The 21,274-nt window shown below is 38.3% G+C and overlaps 3 protein-coding genes across 3 annotated transcripts; 2 read left to right on the top strand and 1 right to left on the bottom strand.

Moving 5' to 3' along the window:
• Positions 1–227: 227 nt before the first annotated feature.
• smim20 (small integral membrane protein 20) lies at positions 228–3,065 on the bottom strand. Its single transcript, XM_088073779.1, has 3 exons — positions 2,889–3,065; positions 1,560–1,616; positions 228–1,184 (listed from the first exon to the last, which is right to left on the bottom strand). Exons 1-3 carry the CDS (start codon positions 2,995–2,997, stop codon positions 1,141–1,143), a joined length of 210 nt encoding a protein of 69 aa, XP_087929905.1. The 5' UTR covers positions 2,998–3,065; the 3' UTR covers positions 228–1,140.
• A 50-nt stretch (positions 3,066–3,115) lies between these two features.
• Positions 3,116–13,881, top strand: man2b2 (mannosidase, alpha, class 2B, member 2). Its single transcript, XM_088073778.1, has 19 exons — positions 3,116–3,364; positions 4,198–4,344; positions 4,910–5,015; positions 5,102–5,274; positions 5,391–5,506; positions 5,650–5,827; positions 5,928–6,126; positions 6,241–6,431; positions 6,941–7,112; positions 7,293–7,429; positions 7,607–7,884; positions 8,807–8,998; positions 9,080–9,323; positions 10,567–10,677; positions 10,756–10,948; positions 11,484–11,630; positions 12,469–12,581; positions 12,693–12,810; positions 13,596–13,881. Exons 1-19 carry the CDS (start codon positions 3,224–3,226, stop codon positions 13,691–13,693), a joined length of 3,054 nt encoding a protein of 1,017 aa, XP_087929904.1. The 5' UTR covers positions 3,116–3,223; the 3' UTR covers positions 13,694–13,881.
• Positions 13,882–14,671: 790 nt separating this feature from the next.
• LOC121962519 (uncharacterized) lies at positions 14,672–19,776 on the top strand. The gene is made up of 8 exons (XM_042512782.2): positions 14,672–14,926; positions 15,223–15,294; positions 15,376–15,447; positions 16,199–16,389; positions 17,740–17,803; positions 17,887–18,052; positions 18,974–19,171; positions 19,337–19,776. Exons 1-8 carry the CDS (start codon positions 14,912–14,914, stop codon positions 19,459–19,461), a joined length of 903 nt encoding a protein of 300 aa, XP_042368716.1. The 5' UTR covers positions 14,672–14,911; the 3' UTR covers positions 19,462–19,776.
• Positions 19,777–21,274: the final 1,498 nt, after the last annotated feature.

Raw genomic sequence — 21,274 nt, 5'->3', positions numbered from 1 at the left:
TATTTTATTATAATTTCCCGCAGGCTGCATACCAGGGCAAGGCTTTTGGAAATAAAATAGTTTTTCCAAAATATCTAAGATGCACAAACAAAACATTAACACGGTCCAGTGAGATTTGCAGCGTCTAATAGGTGAAGAGTTCCCCCTAGTGGACAAAACAGAACTAGCAGCAGCTCATCCGGGGTGTCTGCAGGCATCACACACTTAAATTAAATGCTTTAAAAGACTTTTTCAAGATAGTTTTTTTAATTTGTGATCATCTTTGTCTTATTCAACCATTGCAGATAATTACAAAGGTAATTAGTATATATGTGGTCCCATGCAGAGGGAGATTTGATGTACAATGTAAAAAGAAAATTGTTGGATAAACTTAAAAAAACAACAACTTCCGATTGGTAACACAGAAATATATTTAATAATAATAATATATTAGTTTTTCAGATGTATTTAATTATTTGATTTTTTTCCAAATTGAGAGTTTTTGTTTATGCTGCTTAAATTTAAGGCAAGTCAACTTAAAGTTTACAATATTTCCAACACATGTTTTTTTTTTTTTTTTGGCTTTGACCTAAAATAAAATTCTGTTCCATAACAAGTTAGTTTTATGGTTTCAGGAAAGTCGTTTTTAAAAGTTACCATAAGGTATAATTATAATTCATTCAGTTACCTCACAGTTACATTGATTAAAACACACTGGCCAGTTAGTCAGTAATATTATTCAAAGGGTACACTCGTTACATATCGTTTTGTAACTTTTTATGCAACAGACTCTGAAAAAAAAAAACATGATGTATGAAACGGCTTGAAAAATGTTGAAGACTGCTGGTTTAGAAGCGAAGTGAACTAGCAGAAAATACACATTATGCTACTTGTCTCATGTCCATCTTGCACAAATTGTTTTTGTCATCACAATACCCACTAAAGCAAAAATGGTATTAATCCATTTCAATAATATTGTTTTAGTTTTCTTAGCTTTGAATTTTATTTTTATAGCATTTAAGGAATCTATTAACAACGAAAAAATGCACTCTGGGAAACACTCACTCACGCGCACACCAAGCACTCATCAAACAGGCGCTCTGTCTTCATCGTCCTCATCAGCATCAGTGTCGGTGGAATCGGTGAAGCCGTCGCTGGTCGTCATTTGCCTGCAGGCTTGAATGGATCCGACCAAATCTTCACACCTTTAGATTAAAAAAGAAAACAAAATAAACACTGTCAGCATGTATGCAACTGCAACATTACATCACTGTTAAGGCACTGAACTGTGTAAACGTATATAGTTGTATATAGTTTGTCCTGCATATTTTTTTTCTCTTATCTTGTTTGCAGTGTTGTTATTTTTAAGTGTTGTTTGTTACATGACTGAAGCTCTAAATATGCATGAGCCATGTATGAACTGACTGAATAAATAAGCAAAAACAAAAAAAGGTCTATATGGCTTCCTGCACGAGGCCCATTGACTCTCTCACTGCAGGTGTATTCATCTCGTGTGTTTCAGTCTCACTCATCTTCATCAGCACTAATTCACTATACAGAAATCTAATATATGCTCTCACCGACGGGTTGAACATCTGCCTGGTTGACTCCTGCCCGGTTCAGCTTTTGGACATCTCCTGGAGAAAAGAGAAGACACATTTCATTAGTATATATAGATTTGAGTAGTTTTGGAAAAGTTGAAAGCAAACATATGGGTCAGGTTGGGGAAAAAGCTCATATTACTTGCTTGCAAGTCTAGCTGGACAACCCTTTCAACTCTGACCACATTTAGCTAAAGTTGTAAAGTTGTTTTTATCCTTTTACTATTGTGGGAAGCTTTCGATTAATGATTTTTGGGAACATAAAGCCTCCAGTTCAGTATGTGAACCCTTAGGGACTGCTTGGCACATTTCAAGAGCTTTTAATTCTTATTTTTTTTGCTAATTCTAGCTTTGTTCATGCATATGGCAGAAAGATTGAATACTTTTGTTTAATGTTGTAATTTTCGAGCTCAGCTCCTATAATAAGTCTAAAATACACATGGAAACTATATTGTTACATTCATACAATGAGTCATTTAAGCATAAAAACATGCACTGTGTTATTTCTAGGTGGAATTTGTACTATTTTTCACCTTAAAAAATGGCATCAAGACAAAAACCTGGCATTTAAAGCATTAAAATTCAGAAAACTAATGAATATTTGATATTCATGATTAGGACTGATGTTGCTTAAAAAACAACTCAATGAATGAAGAAAATCATATCATTATATACTATTTTTATAGCCTGATTTTGACAAGCACATTTAGTGTGCAGAGGGGTATATGTGTAAAGATTTGAAACTGCACAAAAAATAAAAATGAATAAAAATCAATGTTGCTGCTTATCACTGACATACCCTGGGCTGTGATATTAAAAAAGATCTACTTAGCATGTAGTATATTAAAATAATTTATTTTTAGTGTCGTTTTTCTTTAGTTAAACATATAGTGGCATCAAGACAAAAACCTGACAATTAATGAATTAATATTTGATATTTTTGATTAGGACTGGTGTTGAGTCAAAAATAAATAACTAAATAAAAGTAGAACATAATTTTCATGTATAATATTTTTTAAAGTTTGACCCCGAAAAGCTCATTTTGTGCATAATATCAAAGCAGCTCTAAGGGTTAATTAGAAAGTATTATCAAACAGGTTAGCCAGCCAGCTAACTAAACAACCTATTAGCTTGTAGCCTCTAGCTAAACAAAGCTTGTTTTTTTGTCAGTAAATCGACATTTTGCTTAAATGTAACCATAGAAAATTACCACAATGCAAAACTTTATTCTCAGCAACACATATACTGACATTAATTGACTGTCTCGTTGTGTAATTGAAACTTTTCGGAAAGATTTAAGCCACTTACTGTACTCGTCTTTGTGCGCGAGCGGGTAGAAAAATATGGGGTAAAACGCGGCGGCAACAGCCGTCACAAAACCGCCAAATATCAACGCTATTCTGTTATTTCTCGACATTTTAATGCTGCATGAGGCGCTCCTCTCTCACCTCCAAGTGTTCGCAGTGTTTACAATAATTGTATCCGGTTTAAAGGTCACCAAATATGGACGAAAATCGGTTTTAAAGTAGTTTGGTTCTTCTGGGCTGCCGTACCCGAGTTGTCAGAGTCACGTGCTGCAACATAACAATAATAAGGAAGTCTATTGAAGATTTGGGAAGTTATTTTGCGCTTTTTTCCTGCAAATGCGGGCTAAAAAAATGAGATTTTTAGCCGTTTTCGCGTGTTTTCTTTGTTGCTGTTGCTCTGCAGGAGGAAACGAGCCAATTCAAACATTTGTGATTCCTCACAGTCACATGGATGTTGGCTGGGTTTACACTATTCAGGTGGGTTTGTGTCACAAATTTATTAATAAAGTGTTAAAGTTCACGTGCATACAGAGCACAGCCTCTCACGAAATCACTGTTATTATAAAGGTTTATAGTGACGATTGTGTGTATTTTTCATTTTTACATACTCTACCACAAAGAGTACAAGTTCTTTACTTGAGTATTTCCACTTGATGAAACGTCATACTTACTTTAACAAAGTACATTTGGTCAAGTACATTTACTCAGGTATTGCACTTAAGTATGAATTTCAGATACGTGTACTTTACTTGAGTATTGTCTTTTCATGCTACTGTGTACTTTTACTTCACTACATTCAGAGGAAAGTATTCCTTTTTACTTCACTACATTAATCTGACAGCCCACTTACTTTACAAATTAAGATTTTTACATAAAAAAAGAGTTTATCAAATATGATGTTTTGTTATAAATTAAATTACTAAAAACTTTATATAAGTACAGCTGTAACGGAAAGTTGATTAATCATTCAGGTGAGTTACGGAAAATGAATTGCCAACTATTTTGGTAAACATTTAAGTATTTTTTTTCTTAATAATTGTTAGGTTTTGGTTTCTTATATTTTTTTTAATTTAAAGTAATTTTTTAATTGTTTTGAATCATTTTGAGCTTTGGAGGTTTTTTGATTTTTTTGTGGGTTTTTTTTTTTATTTCCTGCATTGGGTGCTTTTACTTTTAGTACTTAAAGTGCATTTTCCTTATTTCTAATGCAGGACTTTTACCTGTAGTATAGTATTTTCATAGTTTCTCAGTTCTTTTACTGAAGTAAAGGGTCTGAATATTTCTTCCACCACTGTTGTATTTTTCCACAGGAGAGTATGCACGCCTATGCGGCCAATGTGTACACCAGTGTGACGGAGGAGCTGTCGAAGTCTGGAGACCGCAGATTCATCGCTGTGGAGCAGGAGTTCTTCAGACTGTGGTGGGACAACGTGGCCACTGACTCCCATAAGAAACAAGTAAGGACACATGATGGGTTAATACTCTGCACTGACATAAAATAGTTTCCTGCAAGCTAAATTGACTTACAGGGATACTCCTGTTTTGCATTTTAACCCTTTGAACTCTGGATTGACGTCACTTTTCTAGCGCTGCGTTTACACAAGCTCACAAATATTTAAACCTATCATAATTATATATTGATTAAATTATTTTACATTATTATTATTATTATTATTAAAACAGTTTCTTCAGGTCATTTTATTGTTTGTTTTTTAATTTTAACTTATTTTTCTTTGGGGTTTTATTTTGTTGGTTTTCTCTTTTGCTATTTTTTATGTAATTTTCTTTTTTTTTTCACAATATTTTTTGCTAATTTTTAGGTAATTTCTCCATAAGTTTCTAAGTGTGTTCCACACAAGTTTGGAAAGAAATCAAGCCAATTTGCTCCAGTTTCAAGAGTTAATAAAGTTTGAGGACTGGGAAGAAACAGATTACAGACAGAGTGCATCAGAGTTGTTGTTGGAGTGACCCTTTAAATACACAGTAAACATTTAACACATCACGGTGCGGTTGGCTCTGTAGGTACGACAGCTTGTAAAAGAGGGTCGACTTGAGTTCATCCTCGGGGGCCAAGTGATGCACGACGAGGCTGTAACTGATCTGGACGACGAGATTCTACAAATGACAGGTAGTGCAACACATTTCTTGCATCTGTAACTTACAGTTTGAGAGGAGGAGAAATGTAGCAGACTTTCTTCCTCTGCGCTGTCTCAGAGGGACATGGTTTCCTCTACGAGACATTCGGGGTGCGCCCTCAGTTTTCCTGGCACGTGGATCCGTTTGGAGCGTCTGCGACCACGCCGGTCCTCTTTGCCCTGGCCGGCTTCAACGCCCACCTCATCTCTCGCATTGATTACGACCTCAAAGACACCATGCAGAAAAACAAGGTATTAGTGTACGCATCAGTCCAAATACTACTGCAGTCAATAAAAATGTACAACTTATAAAAAGTATTCCTTTTAAATGGTAATGACAATGGTGTCTATGTATTGTTGTTTTGCAGAAACTGCAGTTTGTATGGAGAGGTTCTCCCTCTCTAAAAGAAAAGCAGCAGATCTTCACTCACACTATGGACCAGTTTAGCTACTGCACCCCATCATACCTGCCTTTCTCCAACAGGTACTCCATGTTCATCTTACTCCATGTTCTGTAACAGAAAGAAGCGTATTGAACTCACCATAATTCCACATCCACATTTATAAAATTAGTATAAGATAAAGTGGAGATTTCTAATAAAAAGGAAACATGTTCTTACTCGTCAGCTCTGGTTTCTATTGGAATGGCGTTGCCTTGTTCCCCGATCCCCCTAAAGACGGCGTTTACCCCAACATGAGCCTGCCCGTCACCAAGGAGACGGTAAAGGCCTACGCCAAGACGATGGTGAAGAACATCAAGCATAGGGCTGCGTGGTTCAGGACGAACCACGTGCTCTGGCCATGGGTGAGAAAAGAGAAAAACAAATAAATTTACTGGAATTAATTTTGCTTCTCTGCGCATGAACATGTAACTAAAATCCCCCCGCACTCTTTTTGTGTTTCAGGGTTGTGACAAACAGTTCTACAACTCATCCGTCCAGTTCAACAACATGGACCCTCTGATGAAGTACATCAACCAGAACAGCAAAGAGTTTGGGGTGACAGTCCAGTACGCCACTCTTAGTGAGTACTTCAAAGCGATCCACCAATCAGATCTGGTCTGGGATCTTCGTGGAAGTGAAGATTTTCTACCATACTCCACTGGTGAGAATCTACATCCTAAAACACGACACAAAGCATCAGTTACTGCGCATTAAAAGACGCAAAAAAGGCAGTTTTCTTGTTTTTATCATCTACTGTGGCTGATTTCATTCCCAGAGCCGCACCAGGCGTGGACGGGGTTTTACGCCTCCAGAAATGTTCTGAAAGGAGTGGCTCAACGTGCGAGCTCTCAGCTGCATGCAGCGGAGACGCTCTTCACCCGCTACCGAATCAGCTTCCCCGACGGACCTGTAGCTAAAGACTGGGCCCTGGACAAACTGAGGGCGCTGCGCTGGGCTGTCTCAGAGGTGATGTGTCGAAAATATTTGACTCTTTTAACAGGAAATAACTCCATTTTCAATCAGATTTTATATATAAAAGTTCATTATCACAAATCACAATTAGCCTCTGAGGGCTTTACTGCATACAGCGTCTCTCTGTCCTCGGACCCTCACAGCAACGAAGGAAAAACGTCCTCCCAAAAACCCAGATAAAAACCTCAGGAAGAGCGACCGGGGAGGGATCCCCCTTCCAGGACAGACAATAGACAATAGATGTCGTAAAGAACAATAAAATAATAGTAGATGACAAAATGATAAATAGGAAAGAGAGAGAGAGGGCAGAGTACACAGCAACAATAATAGTAACAATAACATATAACAATAATAATAATAATAATAGACATAAAAATGAATAACTGTAAATGGAAAAAGGAAATTTTGTCCATTCACAGTCAAATTCAGGATAAAGATTCAAAATGTGAGTCCGTATGTGTTTGATTTGAACAGAAAATGTTATTCACCGTGTGTGTTTTTAGGTGCAGCATCATGACGGCATCACCGGCACCGAGTCTCCCAAAGTGGCGGACATGTACCTGCAGCATCTCAGGCAGGCCATGATGGGCGTGGAGGAGCTGCTGGCTGCCCTCTTCCTGCTGCCCCACAGGCTCGAAATACCCAGCATCCTCGGCAGCCGCTACCACAGAAAAGGTGGAAACATTTAGTTGCACTTTGAGCTCAATGCTCCTTTAAGATTAATCAATGAGGGGTTTTCTGAAGGGAATATCTTACCCCAAAATGACCGTTTGTGTATCAATTACAAATTGTTGTATTCTTTTAAACATTTATGCTTCTGTTTAAATGACGCACTCTTAAATCTCCTGGAACCAGGTTTTCATGAGGCTTTGGAGCAGCACGTCATCGTTTACAACCCGTTAGCCTGGAACATCACCACCATCATCAACGTCACCGTAACCTTCCCCACTGCAGCCGTATTTGATGACGACGGACAGCCCGTCCCTGCTCAGGTAGCTGTTGTTTTTCATTTGTGAAAACTGACAGTAATAAGTGTTAAAGCGTTTTGTTTTTAAAGAAAAAACTATGAGACTTTTGCAAAACTAAGGCTACATGCGGCAGTTACAGGAACAGCAGCATTGTGAATAAAAGAGAGAAAATCTATGTAATGTACTATAACTGTGTTACAGATCCAGAGGTCAGCACAGTCCAGTCTGACCTACGACCTCTTCGTCGTGGTTAAACTCGGAGGCCTCCAGCACAGGAAATACCTGATTAAGTTCTCTGGGAAGAAATGCTCCGCGAGGTCCAAGTGTGGCTGGACTTACGAAGCTAAAGGGGTTTTGTTTGAGAGACGTTACACCCGGGACTCACTGAAAGCAGGGAGGAGGCTGCTGCCAGTTCTGAGTCAATGTTACAAGCTGATGTTTGACCAGGATACAAATCTACTGCACAGCATCACGTATCTGTAAGAATTTAGAGATTTTGTGGCACTGCATGCAGTTATGCTTCAGTAATAGCTGCAGTATACTTAAGGATGAATTTAAGTACAGTTTGCAGAAAATAAATCTGTAATTATTAGTCATTTAAGACATATTTAAGAAAAAATCACTGGTTCAAGCTTTTAAAATATCAACTAGGCTCTAAGCAGAATACATTTTTATTTTGGACTTGAAGGAAAAACTAGCAATTTAAGAGTCAATCTGTGCTTTTTCAAATTATGACAGTCACTGTTTACTTTTTTCTTACTCTTTAACCCTGTAAAAACTTTCAAACGCCTTTTACAAGTATTTAAACATTAGCAAATTGGTTTAACTTTTTTGAAAAAATGTGAAAAAAGGCAAAGAGCAACTTAGCAAGAAATTAGAAATTTAGATTTTTTTTTATCTAGAGGAAAATGTCCAGAGAACTGTATATATATATATATATATTAAATTATTTTACAGAATTATCAAAATTTTTAAGCACCTTTTTCCCTGGGTCATATTCTTTTTTTACTTGTTTTTTTGTTTGCTGTTTTTGTTTGTAATTTTCAGGTAATGTTTTTGTACTTTTTACAGAATTATTACAATTTCTAAGCACTTTTTCCCCCAGGTCATTTTCTTTTTCTTTTTTTTTTTTGTTTTATTATTTTTTACTTTGTTGTTTTTGCGCTTATTTTCAGGTAATGTTTGTGTAAACTGCTCATTGCCTTCCTCCCAGGTTTTTGAAAGAAATCAAGCTAGTTTGCACAGGTTTCAAAGGGTTAAAGACCAACAAATTCACCAGTTAATCAAGAAAATAATAATAAAATAGCTGCATTTATCATTAATGCATCCTAATTGTGCAGCTTTTAATGGCGTGTAAAATGCTCTCTGCTGCTCTCTGACCTTTGACCTCTGTGTTGGCAGTCAAGAAAAACGGAGAGTGAGGATGACTCAAGATTTCTGGGAATACCACGCAAACGGAGACTTAAAAGCCGGGCCCATCTCTGATAACTACATCTTCAGCGCTAACGGTTCGGCTGTGCGGGCGTACGCGGCTGTGGAGATGGAGATTCTCCCCGGGAAGATTGTGACTGAGATCAGGCAGCGCTTCTACAGGTGTGTAAACAGCTGTGGTGCAGTAAAATTAACCCTAACTGCGACATTCACACAAACATTTTGATAAACTGCATCTTCTAGAGAGGAAAGTGATAAAGACTTCACTTACTCCATCACCACCCGAGTCCCAGAATGCTTCAGGAGCAGACCGCGGTGTCGGAGGCTGGAGCAGACGTACTCGCTGGGCCCCCTCCATCTGAACACAGAGGTCGTCCTCAGAACCAGCTCCTCGATGAAGAACAACAGGACCCTGTACACGGACGACAATGGCTATCAGATGATGAAGAGGACGTACAAGAATTTCACTGATAACACTTTAGCGAGAGTAAGTACCTGGATTTATTTAAAAAAAAACTGGTTTTATTAAAAAACTTAAAGAGGCCCTATTATGCTCATTTTCAGATTAATATACGTATTTCGGTTTCTGCTATTGCCTGTGTCTTTATGATTAAAAAAAGGCCAGTGTGCTCTGATTGGTCAGTGTTTCTGGGTCATCCATATCTCTTTGTCTCTATTTATTTATTTATTTATGATTTTATTTCTACAGAGACAGTGCACATTAACAAAACAAAGCCAAAGGCAAATTTTCAACTGTTGTGCCAGGTGTTAAGAAAGACATAAAAGCAAGTAAACAATTAAAAGCATGAATGAAAAAAATATCCAAATTGTTAGCACTTTAAAAGCACATAAAGAAGAAAATTCTACGTGATAGAACATAAGCAATTAGTCTATTGCCGTATAGCAGCATTTTATACCATGAAAAATCTCCAATGAAAGCTTCTGAACACAACCAAACATGTTCCAGCAGGAATATGATTGAAGTTGCCCTGTTAGCATGTAGCTACATGTAGCATTGTTCTTACAGCTGAGGGAATAACTCTAATAGACTATGGGGGCACATTATACTGTGAAAAATCATCCAAAAAAAGCTTCTAATAATTCTACATTGACAACATCAGCAACCAAGGTTACAAATTTGCCTGGGGTTAGCATGTAGCTAAATGTAGCAATGTATATGCAGCCAAAGAATGACTGTAACAGAGAATAGTAGCACTTTCCATTATAGCAGGTCACCAAAAAAAGCTGCTAAACTAGAACTGCTTACTTTCTAACACGTTCCAGTAGAAATACAATCCTAAATCTGGGAGAAATTAACCACATCAGCCAGTTACCCTGACGTTAGCAAATAGCTACATGTAGCAGTGTACTGGCAGCCAGGGACTGTTAACGACGATAGCACCACTTCCTGCCACGAAAAAATCACCAAAATCTAAACAAACAGAAATGTTCCAGCAGGAATATGATCCAAAATCAGGCCACGATTCAGCTCTTCCCTGACATTAGCATGTAGCTACATGTAGCAGCGTAGCTGTAGCATTCCTGGCTGTCATGATCTGACGTCAGTTCACAGGGAGTACTTTTACGCACGTTTACCTCTTGAAACTTCGGTCTCCTTTAGTATGAACATCCGACACGGCAACATGATATATTTGACAGAAAATACGGAAAAGCATAATAGGTCCCCTTTGAACTTGTACTATAATCTATACATAATATGTATTTTGCAGAACTACTACCCCATGGTTCGTGCAGCCTACATTGAGGACGACCTCAGCAGGCTGGTGCTGGTCGGCGACAGAGCTCACGGTGTTTCCAGCCAAGCCAACGGACAACTAGAGGTACCAAAACATACATGCATATTTCTCTTCTAATTACACTAAAATTTAATATTAATATTACGTTTTTTTTCCCCGCAGGTCATGCTCCATCGTCGTCTCTGGAACAACTTTGCCTGGGACCTCGGCTACAACCTGACCCTCAACGACAGCTCGGTCGTACGGCCCACCCTGTGGATGATGCTGGGCTCCGTCAGGGACACCTCCGGGCTCTACCAGAGGGAGGCGATAGAGCTGCAGCACAGACCTGTCGTCATGCCAATAGACCAGCCTCGTGAGTACTTAAGGGCCACGCGCCAAATCTGGCCCCTGATAGGCTAACAGGTGGCCCCCAGACCATTTTCTATTTCACAATGAAAATAAAGTGATTCACACGGGGATTTGTTTTGGTATAAGTATAAGACAGCATCAAATAAAGCTTGTTTTTTTAGGAGGATCCCCCCCCCCGACCCAGAAATGTCCTAAAATCCTACAAACATCCTGAAATCCTCGAAATATCCTAAAATGCTAGAAATGTTCTTAAATCAGAGGGTTTTATTTAAACTGTCTAAAATTCCCAGTGTCCCAAAATCTTAGAAATGTCCGAAAATCATAGAACCTCCCTGAAATTCTAAAAACGTCCTAAAATCTGAGAAACATCCTTAAAACATAGAAAGGTGTATGGGGCTGCTGCGACTGGCCCCTGGCCTCCTGTCATTTTGTAAAAGTGGCCCCTGAGTAAAGCAGGTTGAGTATCGCTGCTTTAAGGGAAAAAACTACATGTTTCTAGTTTTTTTTAGCATTTATTTGTATTTTTCTGTCGCTGTCAGAGCGGCCCTGGCAGGAGAAGGAACCCAGAGTGAGTTCTCCGGTGCGTTCGGTGGTCCTGCCGCCAAACCTCCACCTGCTCAGCCTCAGCGTCCCCGGATGGAACTACAGCTCCGATCACGATGTTCACGTCAGCCACATAAACTCAGGTCAGCTGTTACAAATACTCCTGTTTATACTGCAGTGGTGGAACGTAACTAAGTACATTAACTCAAGTACTGCACTTAAGTACAAATTTAAAGTAACTGTACTTTACTTGAGTATTTTTTTTTTCATGCTTCTTTATACTTTTACTCCATAACATTTTAGAGGAAAATATTGTTTTTACCAAACAGCATTTATCTGGCAGATTTAGTTACTTAACAAATTAAAGTTAAAATGAGTAGTTGATTTATCAGTTAGCTGATTTTCAGAAAATTAATTGGCAACTAATTTTGATAAACATTGTCATTTATAAGTCATTTTCTATTTCTTTTTAAATAAGAAAAAAAACTGAAAATAAATTTTCAGTTTTTTATTTTTTGCATAATGTTGAGTTTTTACCAGTGTTTTTCTTTTTTTCTAGTTTTATAATTTTGAATTTGGGAGTGTTTTTTTAGTCTTTGGGCGTTTTTCAACTTTTTTGTATTTTTGGTGTTTTTTCTATTTATTTATTTTTTATAATATTCAGGTTTTTTTAAGTGTTTGGATGCGTTTATCTGTTGTTTTTTGGTGTTTTTTTCCATTTTCTTTTTAATAATGTTGAGGTTTTTTTTAATTAAATAATTTTTGGTTTTACTTTTAGTTTTAATACTTTTAGTACTTTTTCCTAATTTTACTTTTATTTAAGTAACATTTTCAATGCAGTACTTTTACTTATAAACTACTTAAGTAAGGAAACTGACAACTAGTTTCACCACTGTTATATTGTGAGGTTTTTAAAGCCTCTGCTGACTTTTCTCGGGCGTGTTTGTCCTGTGGATTAAATTCAGAAAATTTTTCATCAAGGTAAAGATTTGCACTCGGAGCCCGACTACGACCGAGTTTTGTTGAGAATCATGCATCTGTTCGAGGAGGGAGAAGACCCGGAGCTTTCGAAACCGGTCACCATAAACATGAAGGTTCAACAGAAATTTCTACATATTACTTCCATTATGAGGAAAGTGTGGTAATTTTAAAATAGTATTTACATCATCTTTTTCTTTTTAACTGGTCATTTCCTGTGTGAACAGGAAGTTCTGCAGGGCTTAGGGGAAGTAAAAGTGCTGGAGGAGCGTTCTCTCACAGGAACCTGGAGTATCCACAGTCTGCAGAGGTGGAAGTGGAAGACCGCAGATAACTTCGAAACGAGTAGGACAGACTTCGTTTTTTGGCTCATTATGGGATGTTTCGAATGACTCATTTTCCTGATGTTTAATGGCCAGAAAAGTGTTTTCACTTAACATTATGATGTCACAGTGAAGCCGACTTTTGACCATTTTAAAATAAAATGTCACCACTTTATCATTTTATCCTATAAGACATTTCTGTGAATTTTTTTTAAATTTGCGCATGAATTCTTGAGTTTGGACGTTTGTGCCAAATTTGAATAAATTCCCTCAAAAGGTTTTTGTGATATAAAAACATAATACCTCCAGCTGTTATAGGGGCATAAAAACACTCGGAAAACTGTCAATATTAAGACAAAACATTGTCTGATAAAGGTATTGCGTGATAGTAAGAGCTGTTTTAAATAATTAATTACAATTTTAAATATTTTAGTATTTTCAATGCAGCAGAATTACGTGGCAGTTTGCGCAGTGCTTTAAATAAATAAAACATTAATAGCTGACACAGACTTAATTTTTAAGAAGCAACGTGTGATGAGGAAGACATGACATTTCAGTGCCAGTCATGTCCGTATGTAATTCAAATGTATACGTCATTAAAATCCTAATTTTAGTAATAAATTTAACTGGCAAGTACTGCTGGTATTAATTATTATGGGAGTTATTATGGGAACAATGTTTAATTGAATAGTCGACTAATTGCATACATCCCTAATTTCAACAGACTCACATTAATATGTCCTTTTGAATAAAATGTTAGTCACTTCTCTTTGACGTACCTTGTTTTTTGTGTTTTCTTCACCTCAGGCAGCAGAAAGCGTTGTGAAGACGAAGCGTTTACTGTGACCGTCTCACCCAAAGAGATCAGGACCTTCTTCGTCCACTTCGCCTCCGCGAACTTTTAGCTCGTCTTCTGTGAAGAAAAACAGCCTTTAAAATATGACGTGATGCTTTTAAACATTTGATGCTTTGCTTCTCTGTCGATGAATGCTCTGTTTGCACTTTATGTTCATTTGTTGAGAAACACTGATGTGTTGATTGGATGTTCTTACTCTGAGTCCATGTTGACTGAATAAAGTGATTATTTTTGTCATTTCTGTACAAATGTCTGACTTCAGAGGCACTGACCAACCAACACCACAGTGAAGTTTGTCTGATATAGAACTAGATGTTACTAGATAGAAAATATGATGCTAAATTAAATTATTATACTACAGCTGCAACGATAAATTGATTAATCCATCAGTCAGTTCACAGAAAATTAACTGCTAACTAGCTTGATCAACATTTAAGTCTTTTTAATAGAGTTTTGAGTTTTTGGGTGTGTTTTTTCTATATTTGACATATATAATTTTGAATTATTTAAGTTTTTTTTATCTTTTCTGACAAGTTTGAGTTTGGGGGTTGTTTCCTCTATTTTTTTTTTTTTAATTTTGCATTTGGGGAGGTTTTTCTATTTTTATTTTTATTTGTTTATTTTTTTTAAAAGTCTTTTTAATATATTTTTTTTAATAATGTTGAGTTTGGGGGTGTTTTTCCTATTTTTTTATTGTTTGGAGTTTTTCTATTTTTTTCTTTTTTAATAATTTGGAGTTTGGGGTGTTTTTTATAATTTGGAGTTTGGGGATGTTTCTTATAATCTTGAGGTTTTTTTGTGTGTTTATTGTAGATTTTTCTGCATGAGTACTTTTACTTTAACACTTAAAGTGGGCCTTCATTTTTGTGATTATACGTATTTTTACTTAAGTACCATTTTCAATGCAGGACTTTTACTTGTAACAAAGTATTTTTCACAATCTTGTGTTAGTACTTTTACTTAAAGAATCTAAATACTTCCTCCACCACTGATATTTGCTGTAATATTTCAGCTTTAATCTGCAGTCCTTCATCATGGCCGCTGGGGGCGTCACTTCATCTCCATCACCAAACCAACTTCAGGCTGCGACAGTGAACCGAAACGGCAACACCCGAGGAGGACAAAACCTGTGTCTGTCTGTTATCATCACGGCAGCGAAACAGGACAATGAGACGTATTAAAAACAGCACAGTCTGAGCTTTTAGTGTCTGCATATTTCACGCCATGATCGCCGGTGAAGGAGACGTTGTCTGCAGTTTGGTCCAAGATGAGCGGCGGCAGTGTGAGTTGTGTTTCCATCATGATGAGCTCTTTTATCAGCTGCAGGGTCGGATCACAAAGATGATGCCTAAAGCTTGTTTCTGCATTTTGTTGCATGTATCACGTTTATACTCTGATTATTTGCAAAGTCCCGATTTCCCATCGAGTCTTTATTATCGACAGGGATGCAGGATGCTGAGGGGAGGTGTTATGTGTGTTGCTAGGAGACTGGGAGGGGGCTGATGGGTTTTATTGAGGTCACAATTGAGTGAAATTAATTTGTTTTTTTTGGCTTTTGCATCCTGTGTGACTGATCAGAAACGAGAGAGGGAGCAGAGGAGGAAACTGCAGCATTTTCTGAACGACCTGGCTTTACTTGGATCATTACAGGTTAGTGACAGAGATGATTTGAAGATCACATATCAAACTGTTTTATTTTTATTTTTGCAATTATTCTTGTTTTTGTTGCAGGGCTTTAAATACTTCCAGCCTTGGCTCAGAGGGAAAGAGGAGCTGCTGCTGACAGTCGTTAATGAGGATCTGGTTAGTTTCTGTACATCTCTGTGATAATCAACTTACAGCCCGCGGGCCAAGTCTGGCCCCAGACAAGGTGCTGGGAGCCCCCCAACCATCTTTTAATTTACATAATAATAAAGTGATTCACACTGGATTGCTTTTGTACTTTTAGGTGCCAGAGTGCATAAAACAGCATCAAAATAAAGCTTGTTTATAGAAAAAAGTGCCACTGAGGATCCCCTGCACCCCCGACAGAGGTCCTAGCTGGGCCCTAATGTCCTTAAATCCAAAAAAATGCTAAAATCTTAGAAATGTCCAAAAATCATCCTCAAAACATCCTAAAATCTAAGAATTTTCCTAAAATCCTAAAAATTTCCTAAAATCATAGAAATGTCCTAAAATCATAGAAATGTCCTAAAATCCTAGAACCATTCCAAAACCCTAAAAGCATCTCAAAATCCTATAAACATCCTAAAATCCTATAAACATCTTAAAATCCAAGAACTGCCCTAAAGTCTTAGAAATGCCCTAAAATCCTAGAACCATTCCAAAAAATCTTAAAAACATCCCCAAATCCTAGAAACGTCCTGAAATCCCAGAAATGTCCTAAAATTCTAGAAATAATCTTAAATCCTATAAACGTCTTAAAATCCATGAAAATGCGACTGGCCCCTGGCCTTCTGGCATTTTGCAAAAGTGGCTCCGTCTACATATTTCGATGTGTATTTATCATCATCAGCAGCAGCATGATCGATCTCGTACCTGTCCTCTCCTGCAGGGCTGGCGCTCCCCGGGTTTCGTGGTCTCCAGGGCCTCCTCCTACACCTCCAGCAGCAGCAGCGATGGCTCCCCCAGCAGCAGCTCCCCCAGCGTGGACAGCCGCAGCAGCTCGCCCCTGCCTGGGGAGCCTCCGGGCCCACGAGACCCTCCGGCGCACACTCACACCAAGACGCAGCCACAGACTGGAAGGTGATTGAGGTATATGTGTCTTTTCAGATGTGAAATTGGACTAACTTCGAAGAATCTTTAAGGACTTCCTTTGGTGCATCACTTCCTGTTGGTACTCTGCAAAACAAAACAAAACAAAACAGTATGTCAGGATTTTAATTAATGCAGATAAGGTTTCTGTGGCAGTTCTTCAAGTGAAAATGAAGAGCGAGCCACTATAATGATGCTCTGATACAATAATTATGTAGCTCAGAATTTGCTAACAATGACAAGCAGCATCGATTTCATGCACAGCACATCCCCCTCCATATTTACAACATGGTCCATTGTCCCCTTTAACAAAAACATGAAAGTAGCCAAATTAAAGATGATTACATCATACATTGATGCAGAAAAGGCAAAGATCCATGCATAAAAATTCACCATATTGCAGAAAATTAAGTGTTAAGTGTGCTTTTATTAAATTAAATGTTGTAAACTGTTTTTTCTCGCATGCCTCCACAGTGAACGAAGAATCCAAAAAGGTAGAAATTCTTGATGTACTTAAGTAAATCGGGCCCACATTTAACAACAAAAACTATATCAAAACATCTGTTTACAAATTCTCAAACAACTTGTGCATGTTCATCCAAGTCTCATTTATTCAGCTGTATGCACAGTACTTATCAAAAATATGCATTTTCAGTAAAAAACTGAACCTAAAGTGATATTTAACTATGCTCTCTTCACAGCCAAACTCCATTAACAAAAATGGTAATTTTACCTCGCTGAACACTGGAGCTGCTGGTATACCGCTGCCTCAATCAGTTAGTTTGATTTTGTTGTTGTGTGACTTTTGTGTTTTAACGGGTTAATTTGGGTTCTCCAAAGTCACACAATAACACAAACAAACTAAGTGATAGAGGCGGTCGTAGACCAGCAGCTCCCGTGTTCAGCAAGCTAAAATAACTGATTTTGTCAGTGGAGTCTGGCTATAAAAAAGTTTCACTCTTAGTTCAGTTCCTTGTAGGAGAGCGCAGTTTTTAAGCAGTACTGAGCCTACAACTGAACATATGAGACTTGGATTAAACTGCATAAATTGTGAGACCGTTTGTAAATGTATGTATTTATATAGTTTAGTTATTAAACATGGACCCCATGACTTCAAATCATCAAAAATTTGTTTTTGGATTCTTCGTTCACAGTGAAGACATGCAAAAAAAAAAAAAAGTTCTCTTCACAAATTCAACAAAACACAAGGGGAGTAACTGATATACAAATGGTCATTTTGTGGGTGAAGTATTCCTTGAAGTAAGTACTACTAATTACGCTTAAAATAAAGCATTGTATTGCAGACTTTAGACACAAAGTCATTGTTCTCTCTGTCTTTAGGGACCCCAGCAGTGAGGAGCATCTCCTCCCAGCTTCTCCCAGTGAAAGAGAGATCGCGGTGCCTGTGAGTGCTTCACCCAGTCTCACTTTAACAAACAATAACTCGCTCACTCAGGTCTCACAGCGTCGACTTTGCCCCCTCGACAGGAGGTGAACTGCACTCTGTTTTTACTGGCCGGCTACGTCAAGTACGGACGCCCCTACGCCTGGATACGCTCCAACCACGAGCGCCTGGTCAACATCGGGGGCACGGATTCGATGGTCAAGGACACGCCCATGAAACTCAAGTCCATCGCAGACTGGCAGACACGAGGTATGGAAACAATGTGAGGAATCCAAACATGAGAGAGCTATTGTTTCACTGCACAGATTCAATAATTACAACTTTTTCCATGAGCTTAATCAGATGCAGATGTCTCAGCTCGAGTTTAACCTTCTTAGAGACTACTGTTTCGTCTGGATTAGGTCTGTGGAAAAAGCTGCGGGTGCTTTAGGTTTAAAAATTACTCTACACACCAGAGATACTCTTCCTGTTTTGTTTTAGGGGCCACTTTTGCAAAATGACAGGAGACAGGGGCCAGTTGCACATACACGTTTCTAGGATTTTGGGACATTTCTTGTTTTTTAAGAGATTTCTAGGATTACAAAGGGCATTTTTTAGTATTTTGTACTTTTTTTAGATGTTTCCAGGATTATAGAACAGTTCTGGAATTTTAGCAAATTTCTAGGATTTTATGTATTTCCTAAATTTTTGGATGTTTCTAGGGCTCCAGGACATTTTGAGTATTTTAGGACGCTTCTAGCATTTGAGTACATTTCTTGGATTTTAGGACATTTTTTTGGATTTTAGGGAATTTCCAGGATTTCTGGATATTTCTATAAATTATATAAATATAAATATAAATAGAATTTTAGCACATTTCTATGACTTTTTTGAATTTTAAGACGTTTTCACGGCTTTAGGACATTTTTAGGGTTGTAGGACGCTTCTAGGATAAGAGTACATTTGTTGGATTTTAGAATGGTTCTTGGATTTTAGGATGTTTTTTTGATTTTAGGACGTTTCTAGGATTTGTGGATATTTCTAGGATTTAAGGATGTTTCTAGGATTACAGAACAGTTCTTGGCACCTGACACCATACTGGGGACCAGATTTGGCCCACAGGCCGTAAGTCAAATATTTATTCCAGTTTGTTAAAAAGGCACGTCTGTCTTTTATTGTTTCTGTTTTCAGGTATTCGTGTTTGGGACATCATCAGTGAACTGGTGTGTTTGTGCACCGTTCCTTCTCCCTCCAACCCCTTCGCCCTCGACATGCGTTACATCAAAAGCCTTCCCCTCCCCGACCGCTTCCTCGTTACAGGCGCTCTCCTAAACTTCCTGGAGATGTATGTCGTTTACGGAAACCGAGACGAGATGCACTATGACAAAGGTGAAAAACCTTGAAAAGTCACACAGAAGTACATTAATACACTATTATTATTATTAATAATGAGGCCAGCAGGTGATGCTGTTTAGCCACATTTCAAATTGATCTCACAACACTTCAGTCCACGCTGGGATTTCAGGGTATCAGTGAGTGTTTTTCTCCTTTCAGTGGTCGAGGAGGTGAAGCCTCTGAGGCGTCTTCACGTCCAGTCTCTGCTGGAGTTACAGCGACACAGAGAGAGCTCCGAGTCGAGCGGCACTCCAACAGTAAAGGACTCCTCTGGAGAAGAGTGACTGTTATGATTTGCATCCAGACGAGATATGGCTGCACTTTTATTGGCTTTTTTTTTAATAGAAAAAGACAGCAAATAGGTTCAAATGTGTGAATCTCATCAGGAGGACTGAATTTAGGTCATTTTTTGTGATGTTTTTTTGTTTAAAGAAGGCTCTCGCTCTTTCTCGTATTGTGTACACACTCGGGATGGGCACGAAAACTCAAGTACTCGATTTAGACGTTAGTAATCTTTCAGTGTACACAGTCACAGCCCAACCTCCCACATGTGAACATGACTTTTTTTTATGTCACTACATAAAATGCAGTGCAGTGTATTGTGGCTCTTTCTTGAAACTACCACTCCACTACTACTTCCCAAAACGTATTCCACATGCACAAACACAGCCAAAATTGGCAAAAAATGAAGAATGAAAAGTGTGTAAAATGCACTAAACAGGCTCTAAGGGTTAAAGTGCACGGATGGAGGTTGTCAGGCAGAGACCATAATCAGCCTCAGGATGCAGTCTTGACCTGTATCGGTTTTTCAAATAGGTGAGGGAAGAAACTCCATTTTCAAGTTATTGCAAAAAGCAAAATATATGCAATGCATGTAAATATGCATCTTCAGACATTTTAGTTTAAAAGAAAACTTCAAAGATTGCCAAAAATATAATTTGGCAGCCGTCTGCAGTAACACCAAGGACCCCCTAGAGGTCCCCAACCCCCTGTTGAAGACCCAGAACCAATAATTTAATGCAAGAACTGGAAAAGGGAAATGACTAAAAATGCACGTGTGGACTGTACAAACACAGTGCAGTTGTATCTGTATCTGAACTACACTTCGAAGGTCGTCACATGTACAAGAGTTGTCTAAAATATGAAAACGGCAGCAAAATAACCCTGGGAAATGAGTCACATGACTGAGATTAAACATCCCAGGACCTCTCTGAATGTCCTGCCCTGCTGCCACCCCCCCCCAAACCCTTCAATCCTGCTCTCCCACACACGGCCTCAGGCCAAATATAACATCTTAGAAGTCGAGCAGAATCATTCATCAGGGTCAAAGCTGCAGAAGTTAAAGCTGGTTAAATATTTGTCTTCTGTAAAGTTACAGCGGTTCGAAAATAAACACCAGCAGACAAACAAATGTTGTATAAAAAGTTTTAATATTCCATAAAATACATAATTAAATATGTTCAATAACATAAAAACAATACATTGATAAAATACGCTTTAAAGCAGGCACTTTGACCCTCTTTTGTGAGATCAGGGCTGCGCCGTTTGTAATGGAAAAGATACATCACGAGTACAAAAAAATGTTTAAATTAACTGATAAAAACCGTGTGGCACATCAGTCAAAAACACCTTTCCTGTCAAAAAATAAAAGGCGAAATCTCTAGCTTAGTTTTGGTCAGAAAACATGGTAGCCTCAGGGTGTACCACTAATCCTCACATCTCATTTGTAAACCTTAAGACTGAAATCACCACCACGAGGGCGAGTTACGCAACACTGCAAACATCAGTGCCTTTAACCGTCACTTCGGGCACCTTTTATGGCTTTGATAATGCGAACTAGCGGAGAGCTCGGAGTTAAAAGCACACTGTAGCATCTACTTGCTCAGGATGCAAAGTCATGGTTGGGCATTTCTCAAATTTCCCCCCATTAGGAATGCAGGTGCATGGCCGCGCATTCCTCACTGAGGCTCCACACAGGAACACAGCGTTCCCAGTGTTCGGACACAAACAAACCCGCAAGTCATGGCCGAGTGTGCTTTTCCCCACATAAATGCAAATAATTCATGGCAGTGGACAGTTGGGATGTGTTTTTTTTTG

The sequence above is a fragment of the Plectropomus leopardus genome, chromosome 23 (genome assembly GCF_026936395.1).
Source record: "Plectropomus leopardus strain MGB_pleo_1.0 chromosome 23, ASM2693639v1, whole genome shotgun sequence".
Classification (NCBI taxonomy): domain Eukaryota; kingdom Metazoa; phylum Chordata; class Actinopteri; order Perciformes; family Serranidae; genus Plectropomus; species Plectropomus leopardus.
This window is presented reverse-complemented; position numbering and strand designations above follow the sequence as displayed.

What these genes read in the sequence shown, in the direction of transcription:
- smim20 (XM_088073779.1), bottom strand. Translation starts at nt 2,997, where the DNA reads ATGTCGAGAAATAACAGAATAGCGTTGATATTTGGCGGTTTTGTGACG. An exon ending in CGCGCACAAAGACGAGTACA is followed by an intron (nt 1,617 to 2,888) that starts GTAAGTGGCTTA and finishes TCTTTTCTCCAG; the next exon opens with GAGATGTCCAAAAGCTGAAC. An exon ending in GGCAGATGTTCAACCCGTCG is followed by an intron (nt 1,185 to 1,559) that starts GTGAGAGCATAT and finishes TTTAATCTAAAG; the next exon opens with GTGTGAAGATTTGGTCGGAT.
- man2b2 (XM_088073778.1), top strand. Translation starts at nt 3,224, where the DNA reads ATGCGGGCTAAAAAAATGAGATTTTTAGCCGTTTTCGCGTGTTTTCTT. An exon ending in ACCACGTGCTCTGGCCATGG is followed by an intron (nt 5,828 to 5,927) that starts GTGAGAAAAGAG and finishes TTTGTGTTTCAG; the next exon opens with GGTTGTGACAAACAGTTCTA. An exon ending in CATGCCAATAGACCAGCCTC is followed by an intron (nt 10,949 to 11,483) that starts GTGAGTACTTAA and finishes TGTCGCTGTCAG; the next exon opens with AGCGGCCCTGGCAGGAGAAG.
- LOC121962519 (XM_042512782.2), top strand. An exon ending in CTTTACTTGGATCATTACAG is followed by an intron (nt 15,295 to 15,375) that starts GTTAGTGACAGA and finishes TTTTTGTTGCAG; the next exon opens with GGCTTTAAATACTTCCAGCC. An exon ending in ACGCAGCCACAGACTGGAAG is followed by an intron (nt 16,390 to 17,739) that starts GTGATTGAGGTA and finishes CTCTGTCTTTAG; the next exon opens with GGACCCCAGCAGTGAGGAGC.